This window comes from Varanus komodoensis, unplaced genomic scaffold, assembly GCF_004798865.1.
Source record: "Varanus komodoensis strain SLA01 unplaced genomic scaffold, ASM479886v1 scaffold8, whole genome shotgun sequence".
NCBI classification, from domain to species: Eukaryota; Metazoa; Chordata; class Lepidosauria; order Squamata; family Varanidae; genus Varanus; species Varanus komodoensis.
This window is the reverse complement of record NW_025336481.1, coordinates 21,043,912-21,053,427: the sequence shown is the minus strand read 5'-3', so window position 1 is coordinate 21,053,427 and position 9,516 is coordinate 21,043,912. Positions and strand designations below refer to the sequence as shown.

Genomic DNA, 9,516 nt, shown 5'->3' with positions numbered 1-9,516 from the left:
GCAGTCTTTGTTTTCTTCATTCTCAGGGAAGAGGGCTGGGTTTTGTTTAAGGCTGACCTCAAGTGGAATTCTTAGAATATCTGATGTGAGCTGGAACTTGATTGTGATCCATGGGTTCTGCAAGCATTGTAGGCCTGGGGACCTATCTTAAAGCAGACTCCAAGCCCACACACCCCCACACTGCCTTCACTGGAATTACTAATAGCACACAGGACAAGCACAGCCTGTTCCTTTCTTCTAACTTCATTCTAGGAGGAACAGATCCCATCCTGGAAATTGCTTCTATTTCTTTTAAGAGCTCTGAGCTCCAGGAAAGTTTCAGTAAGCATGTGTTTCTTCTTGCTGCTGTAGTAATGGGGAAAGTTAGCGTCAGAACTTCACTGGTGGCTTAAGTAACCTGACAACCGTATTCCTCACTTTAATCCTCTTCTTTGGAGGACAGAGCTGAACCACAGCCTGAAATCTACTGATCGCCCCTCCCCCCCCCTTGCACATGCAGGTATAGCCCAACAGTGTGTGCAGGTATAGCCCAATAGCAAGAACACTGGAGCAGCTGTTGGAGAACAAAGTTGTTGCTCCTGAGAGCACCGGTCACACTATCTGTTAATGTGCAACACTGACTTTGGTTCAGTGCTAAGGTATCACTGAGAAAGGAGTATAAGCATGCACTCCCCCCTCCCGCTTAAGCTAAATAGTAATTTAGCCACCATATTGTTTCATTCACATGTAGCAGGGATGCGATTCAAGAATCACAAAGCAGCCTGTAGTGAAAGTGACCTGGAAAGTTTGTATTTTGGAGCATTGCTCTGTTACCAGTTTTCAGAACATCACAAAGCTGCATAATTTACATTAGAAATGAAAGCTAGAAAGTAAATGGCAACTGAATCATGAATGCACTAGGTCAGTCTAGGTCAGTCTCCCTCAGTGTGGTGCCCTCTGGGTGTTTTTACACTACAACATATCTCTGGTCCTGCTGGCCCAAGTTTGTGTTGAATGTAATCTAGCACATCAATAGAGCAACAGTGTGGGGCAGGATGCACAATGTGGTCTTAGATAAGCCAAGTCTGACACATTTGGTAATGATTAATAACACTTTAATTTTAATGAAAAAGTGATTGGTCTCCAGCAGAAAGATGGTTGAAAAAGCAGATCCAGCAATTTTCAGGTAGCTTTCTTAAGCTTTCCAAAAAAGTTCGTAATTTTAGTCACACTTAGTAATTATGGTCTATGAAAAGCCTCCTTCTTTCATGGAGTAACAAGTACATGCTGGAATATAACTTATGCTACCACTGTTATCAGACACCAGAGTATTGACACTGCAGTCATACCAGCTGGATGTCTGGAGAATACCGTTGACTAAGACACACTGTATAAGAATTGAATGTAAAGCAGTCTTCTGCTTTTAATAATGTGTATGATTATCCAAGGTGGCTACAAATTCTGGTGGTGCAGTCTACTACCACTGGAGGACACCGGGCTGGTACACAAAAGGGAACAGCCCAGTCTGCCTCTGCATCTAGTTAAGCTTGTTTTTGGAGCTTATGATCCCTTTTGGCTTGGAATGGGCTTGCTTCTGCTTCCAAAATCCTCTGGTCTGTCGTGTGAATAGATGGGTTAGCAGCAGCAGTTCTTGAGCAGAAATTCCAGTAGAATTGGCACCACTTTTTAACCTAACTTTCATTAAAATTCAGAGACTAACAAAATCATACCATCATAGCATATTGGAAAGTAGGAATTATTGCAATTTCTTGTTCAATAAAAGTTGTAAAAGAACAGTCTTCCTACGCTAGGACTCATTGAAAAAAATAAATGTTGTATAATATTAGCACAGCAGTAGTAGAACAAAAGATTGCTTTTTCCAAGCAGTATATAGGTCTCCTCCTTAAAGGAGAGGAAAATTAATGGCACAAGTTTCTTCAGAGTCAGCGTGTGAGGCACCCGTTGCATCTTACATTCTGTATTTCTCAGTACAACTGTGAAATCTCTCTTCACAAAGCAGGTGACCCGAAAAGTAGTTGCAGTCATAGTTTATCTTCCATTTAGAACTTGGTGCAGGAAGTGGTGCAGGCATTGCTAGTTTAGACACCAAAAAGTTTCAGCTCTGACAAGTACCTAAGTCAGCTGCTGTTGAAACAGCCTAAAAGGCTGCAACCATTCTGAAGGCATCAAGGAAGCAATCCGGTCCCTGGCATTTAAAACTGAGGCGGAAACAAATGCATCAGTGTGCTGGGAAGGAATATCACCCCTTTACCTAGTATACTCACGGGATAATAATGCCTGTATTCAACTCACCCTCTATCTGGAAAAGGAGAGTGATTGCTATACACTTAACTTTTCATCCCACCCCAGTATTTGATAGGCAAGTAGATACTTCATGTTCTTATGGGATGCTCCTTTCAGAATATAATTGTCTTCTGGGAAGAGTTTCTTTGAAATATGCAAGATATACAGCAATAATGATCACATGGAACAAGAGTAAAATATGAGCCCCCAATAGCATTGTAAAAACCTCACCAAATTCTGAGAAATGAATCCACTGCTGAAGGTGGAATAAAAACAAAGCCAGACCAACAGGCAAAATCAAATCACAGATTAACAAAACAAAACCGGCCAGTTTCCACACAGCTCTGTCTTTAAGGCACAAGGCCTGCAAGACCATAGTGCCCACAAACAGGCCCAAGACTGGCATGGTATACACAAAGAACCGTGATAACACCAACACGTTCAAGCTGATACCCATCTTCTCCAACTCCTTGGGCTTGAGACAGTGCAGTTTTTCTGTTTCCTGGTCCCACAGACAGAAGTTGTAGAAGCCAATTCTTTTCGTGGGAAGATTCACAATATCCCCAGCTCCCCAGACGAGGGAATAAAACAGCAAAGCAATGTAACCAATTGCCAGGGAGAGATTACTCAGGCACCACAGGCACGGGCTGCATCTCTGCCACCAACCCTGGGCTGTGCTGGGCTTAGCAATGGCTGTTTCGAACTTCAGCTGCATTTTCCTCCTGAATACCTGGCAAGAGAAGGCAACAGTCATTGACAGCTTCCAAGGGTCAAGCCATTGACAGCTTTCAGGGGTTTGTGGCTGAGAACCTTAGCCACAAACTTCCTGGGTGACTTTCCTCAGTCCCTCTCTTGGTCAAAACTATTGTTGCAAGAACAAACAGCAGAGATATGTGAGAAGAGACTATATGTAACTATAATAATGTTATTGCCTGATGATGTCTGGCAGAGTCTGGATCAACTGTTTTATTCAGTGTTGCCTGAACTGGGAGTAGCTACTACCCCCTGGGCTCGCTGCAAGTCTCATAAAGATTATGACAACAGTGGTGGCAGCAGCAAGCGGAGAGGCTCTGTCCTATAAACAGAAGCATGACCTTGAGGATCGATGTGTAGCTCCTAAGCATCAGGAAGGCAATCAGCATGTGAAAGGGTCCTGGAGGACAATTCTACACACATTCACCTACACCTAAGCTCCATTAAGTCCAACAGCCTAACATCTCATAAGAGACAGCTAGGATTAGAATTAGTCCCTATGTATGTATGTATGTATGTATGTATGTATTTTAAATGAGTTATTTCCTCTAAATCATGCAGTATGCTATAAAAGATTCAAGAAAATTCCTTTCTCTTAAACTTAAGTCCTTAAAAGCTCCTCCATTGATAGTTCCAACACTTAGATAAATCTTTCATTGTTGAAATGGATTCAGTATGCACAAAGAAAGCTTTTTCTGACTTTTTCAGAGCCAGGGTTAGCCCAAGACACACAACCCACAAGATACTCAGGAGCACAATCCAGTGCACCTTAGCGCCAGAACTCAGAGGTTGATATGAATTCAATGCTCAGAGCAAGGCACGGCAATGGCAATCTCTGCTGCTGCATTTCACCCCGTGTATTTACTCTAGCTGGCCATTTCTGGCTATTCAGATATAGTGCTAGGGAGGAAAGGAACTGGGGCACCATAGGAGCTGGCATCCAGCAATAGCCCCAGCCTCCTGCCCCTTTTCATCTTCTCTGAGGCCCAGCTGCATCCCTGGAGAAGAAGCTGATGGTTTTTTTCCTGGACCAGCTGTGGCAGGGGCAGGGTGGGGGCTCAGCCTTTAGGAATCCCAGCAGGTCACGGGATTATACCCCTAATGGTTCAGGAAAAACAGTAACTCCACATTCAACATTTGAATGTGTTGAATCACGGGTTGTTGCTGGACCTTGGGTTATTATGTTGTCTGAACCCAGATGTATTAACAAGTCATGAAGAGAACCCCATGTTTTGCTGCTGGGTTGTAAACTGTGGGTTGTTCATCATCTTGGTTGGGTCTGAACATGATAACCTATGTTTCAACAATGACCCAATTTTTTTTTTATTATCTTTGACATAATCCAAAATAAACTGCTTCAGCTGGTTTTTATGCTGCCTATTGGTAGAGCTGGCCTCATTTGCGATTACTGAACAAGCAAGTATTAGGTTATCATGGAGTCTAGCAAACTCTATTCCATCTCATTGTGTACAGTACCTAGACAGAGATTTTTATCCAGCTTTTCTTGTTCTGAGACATCAAAACGTGTATGCTTTTTAAAAACTTCCTACAAAAGCCCTTTGGTTTTAATTCTGATTGATACCACATCACCTGTCACTGTGATGCTACTTGACATTTTCGTTTCCTACCTATCCCTTGAATTAAAGGCCTTCAGCGTCTATAAATTACAACATCAAGCTGTGTAAGAATATCCAAGATGGTAAAATTGCTAGGCATGGGTGGAGTGGGGGAAAGGGAAAAATGGCAGATACCACTAGCAGAAAGATACTTGTTCTAAGCAACACACAGCAATGTGCAGATCATGAAAAAGTATGATCTTTTAATGTATGTTGAGATACATTTTGAGATACATGTTGAGATACATTAAACCAGTTTAATGTATGTTGAGATTCATTCAGTACATCCAGATGACGACTGTTTTGGCACCTATGAATAGCAGATTTCATGATTGGGTTAAAGTATAGGTTGATTATCTGGATTTGGCAACATGCAAAGTTCTAAACTTCAACTGCCCTACACTCATATATATTAATGGCATAGACTAGAAAGGAACATATTTTATTTCACAGAAGCAGCAAGCATATGACTGCTGGAGTCAAATGATTCCATGGATCTCTCCATGTGAGAGCCAAAAAAATGTCCTTGGAGAGGAAAATCTGATGCTTCAGCCTCCTCTGTGAGTTTGTGGAAAGGTTTATACATAGTACTACTCCAACGTTTAACACTCAAGTAGAAAGCAAAAAGGTGACCCCAGAACTAGGGATGGGAAGAAATGTACACTAGCCCTGGAGCTGGCATAGTTAATTTTCTTCCCACTGATATCACTAGGAAAGAAACAGCTTATGCAAGGAAGGAACCCCTTTCACCTTTCCAGCTTGCATCCTGCATGACTTCAGATAAGCACCTTTAGATCCCCCACCCCACCCTGTAAGGTAGGTTTATTCTGAAATTAAACTTGGGGTATAGTCCAGACAAAGTCAAGCAATTTGATGTTTTATTGGTTTTCCTGAAAGATTTAGGATTGTGGTTGATTCTTCAGTTGAAATAACTGAAGATTTAGGATTATGGTTGATTCTTTGGGACTTTCAAAGCATGTAGCCTTTGCTGAACTCAAATACTTTGGCCACCTAATGAGAAGGAAGGACTCACTCGAGAAGACCCTAATGCTGGGAACAATTGAGGGCAAAAGAAGAAGGGGACGGCAGAGAATGAGGTGGCTAGATGGAGTCATTGAAGCAGTTGGTGTGAGCTTAAGTGGACTCCCCGGGATGGTGGAGGACAGGAAGGCCTGGAGGAATGTTGTCCATGGGGTCGCGATGGGTTGGACATGGCTTCAAGACTAACAACAAGCCTTTGCTGGATACCTGCAGCTTGGAACTGGGCTAAAAGGATTAATTCTCCAAAAGACTAGGCCTATCAATTGTTCTAACACTGCTAAATAAAACCTCTATGTTCAGAGACAGTAGGTATCTTACTTCCAGATCTAGAGGCAACACCACAGGGAAGAACTGTTGTTTTCATGCAACTGAATTGGCCAGTGCTGGAAAAATGGATTCTAGACTGAAGGAATCCTAAATCTGATCCAACAGGGTGTTTCTCATGTGTGTACACTTGCACAGGTTTTGAAAAACACACAAGCTCATCACCCTGGACCAGGAGTTCCCACATTCTTTTGGGTAGTGGACACATTTGGAATGTTGGGAAAGTCTGTCTTCAAAATGGCTGCTGTTAAGGAAGAGATTAACTAGTCATAAAATGGCCACCCTGGTAGGCATGGCCAGTCACAATTATTATTAACTAATTAACCAGAAGGCAAACTGATGAGACTAGAAGACATGTCACTTGCCCAGTATTTAAATACAAGGCAGAGGCTGGGCCTGAGTCCTAAAACATAAAACTACACCTCTGAACACAAATAAAGAGGTTTCTGGAAGACACCACTTCCTTTTGTAGCAACCCACTCAATCAGTTAGCTTTTATTTTTTTTTAAAAGAAACTTAATAAAAATAAAAAAGTTAGGAGGGACAGGGAGTCTGATGCGTGCCAAGAGAAATGTCTGCGAGTGCACTGGCACCCATGGGCACCCAGTTAAGGTCTCCAGCCCTGAGCCAAAGAAAATAAATGGCTCTATTAATTAATAACCCAATATTGGTGGCTTTATCGATTTACATAGGATTTCTACCAAAATAATGTTTGAGGCTTGATTACCACCCTTTGATACCACCATTTCATAGGAAGAAGGGAAAAAGTAATTTCTCTGTCCTGGGCCTACTATAAAATCTATGCAATTTCATAGCGTTTAAGTGGCAGTGCACTTTTCATTTTTGACCTTATTTCCAGGATTTCGCTTGCCCTTTTACTAGCTATAAGAAAAAATGTGTGCCAAGAACACCTACTTGGTGCAAAACGAATCCGAGTGACAAAGGAACAGGGGTGCGCTCTCTTTGAAAATATAAACGCCAGCCTTTATTCGGATTTATCTATGGCAAAGCGCAGTCAGGAGATACGTGACAACCCTCATGTTGCTAAGAGAGAGCTCAGCAAGGGACGATTGGCATTAGGGGAGGAGAAAGAAGGCGCAGGCGAGGATAAACAGGAAGGAGAACAATAGTACGCCCGGGGGAGGTGGGGGAGGAACAGCGCCGTGCGTGAGCGAGGTTGGTAAGGAGAGCTTAGACGGAATCCGGAGGCAACGTTTGGGATAGACTGAAGCATAGGAGAAAATACGCAGCAGGTTTACAGGAAAACGGAGGACAAGAAAGAAACTAGGGCGAAATGGGGAGAGGAGAAACACAATATGGGAAAGTGAAAGCGTGACTGAGATGAGAGGGCGAAAGAAAAGCAGACACGCAACCCAGCCCAGGTTCCCTCTTTAATCAGCAGATTTTGCCTAAAGCGTTTAGGGGGAAGCACAAAGAAGCGAAAGGAGCTCCGAGCAAGGAGGACTCAATCCGACAGTCGCTGGGGGGAAGCGGTTTGGGGGCTAACGCAAGGTTTTGCAACTGCGTCCTTGGGACTTACGGCGGCGGTTAGCCCTATGCTACCTTGCCCGTCTTGCCCCAGCAAGTGAACCCGAACCACGACTGAATGGTGGCCAGATCCCGTATGGTGGCTGGACCCCGCCCGCACTCCGGTTTTAATCCTAGTACTTAATTTGTGGATGTGGTGGGGAAAATGCCGTGGAAACCGCGAAGGTGTGTTCAAACCTCTTCCAAACTCACTTTGGAATCAGTGTCTGCCTGCAGGCTTTCAAGATACTGACAACGCCTCTTTCAAATGGCTTACGAATTATGAGGAAAAATTCTGATGTGCTGGGCTTCGATTTATTTACATCTATATTGTTATTCTTTTCCTGTGTCACGTCGAGCTCTGAAGCCTGCCTTCCGTTCCACCCATGTTGCACAAACTGAGCGAATTCATCACGCACACTTTTTTCCCCAAAGCGGTGCAGAAACTCTGCAGATCGGACAAGGAGATAAACGGGAGGAGAGAGGCTGCTGAGCCTGTTTAGTGCTAACCGAATGAGAAGAACCTCTCGAGCTGTCCCGGTACAAAACCATAGCAAAAGTAGGCTGTAAAGAAACAAGGATCTTGCGCCTCCCCAACCCTATTTTTAAAGTCTTTTTAAAGTCTCCGAGCCTTTTTAGATAAACAGAAGCGCACGGACGCTTTAAGATAGAGGGAATAAAGGAAAATAGTTACTTGCTAACTTCGACGATGGCGCTGGGTCTCACCAAAGTCTTGATCCTCTTCGGCGATCAAACACCTTCTGGTATTACTTGTTTAGAAAGTTCTGTTTCAGCGTCACGTGCTGCACGCTCAGCCGATTTCGTTTTCGTTTTCAGAAAGTGACGCGCCGGCAGCTGCATCCGCTGTGTCAGGCGTGATTGCACACACGCCTCCCCCAGTTAAGGAACTTAATGGATCCTACCTAGTATAAGAAGGTGTCTTCTTACCTCTTGTTTATGTATTTTCCGTATTTGTATGCTGCCTTTAAAAGCCACACAGGGTCGCTCAACTCAAAAATACACTCTCAGGGTCGTTCACACAATAACGTAAATATAATAAAAATATAAACATATTCTTTCAAAGTTGCGGTAAACAAAACTTTTACTCCCCTCGTGTCCGCGGTTTTGCTTTCTGTGCTGGCTGCCTCTTATTTACCAATGCTCAAAGATTCTAGTCAGGGATGACTAATGAATGCTCCTTTTAAGGTAAACGGGTTGAAAGAAAATACTTCCTCTTCTCCTAGACAGAATTCTTGAGCTTAAAAACAAAAATGTCAAGCTATGCTACAGGTAGATAGCATATATAGTATGTAACTCTTTTCTCAAGCACAGAAATGGTAATAGCTGAAATGGCTCACCTGATGAATCAGGGCTTATAATACCCCCCTTTAAACATAAAGACTATAGGAAGTCTGCCAGGAAACAGAGTACAAACCCAGCTACAAAGATGCACAAGCAGCTTGTGAATTAAGTATGCTTGTACTTCCATGTACATCTACTGAAATGGAATGTAAAGATGCTTACATTTAAAAAGGTTTCAGGGCTCTTGTTATTGTGCTGCCAGCTGCAGGCTACCTAAACTAGTAATGGTAAACAGTTGGCATTTATCAGTTGCCCCAAAGTGACCATTGCTCAGCTGACTGGTACTTTTGCTAGATTCCCAGTTGTTCAGTACTCCAAAGAAACATTCTCTTGGTCCTCTCAAATTATTCCCAATATTGCCAAGATCTGATATTCTGAATTAAAATAGACATTTCATGGGTCACTCGCTCAACTCAAAAATACACCAAGTTGCAACAGTTTATGGTTTCATTACCCACTCAATGCTGTGAGATCTTTATGGAATTCCTTACAATGCTAGTGAAGCTGGCTCATTTTACTGAAATTAGTTTTATTTACACAGTTATTACTAGCATCAAGGACAAGTTTCCAAGGAATAATAATGATACTAATATTCCAATTCAAAAAGAGT

The 9,516-nt window shown here is 42.8% G+C and overlaps 1 protein-coding gene across 2 annotated transcripts; it reads right to left on the bottom strand.

The window, feature by feature from the left end:
• Positions 1-1,077: 1,077 nt before the first annotated feature.
• On the bottom strand, positions 1,078-8,680 carry TMEM140 (transmembrane protein 140). 2 transcript variants are annotated; one of them, XM_044455358.1, is made up of 2 exons: positions 8,239-8,680; positions 1,078-3,013 (listed from the first exon to the last, which is right to left on the bottom strand). In XM_044455358.1, the coding sequence occupies exon 2, from the start codon at positions 2,996-2,998 to the stop codon at positions 2,381-2,383; it is 618 nt and encodes a 205-aa protein (XP_044311293.1). In that variant the 5' UTR covers positions 2,999-3,013; positions 8,239-8,680; the 3' UTR covers positions 1,078-2,380. The 2 variants fall into 2 exon arrangements, with proteins under 2 accessions (XP_044311293.1, XP_044311292.1); XM_044455357.1 differs by lacking the exon at positions 8,239-8,680 and adding an exon at positions 4,788-4,849.
• Positions 8,681-9,516: the final 836 nt, after the last annotated feature.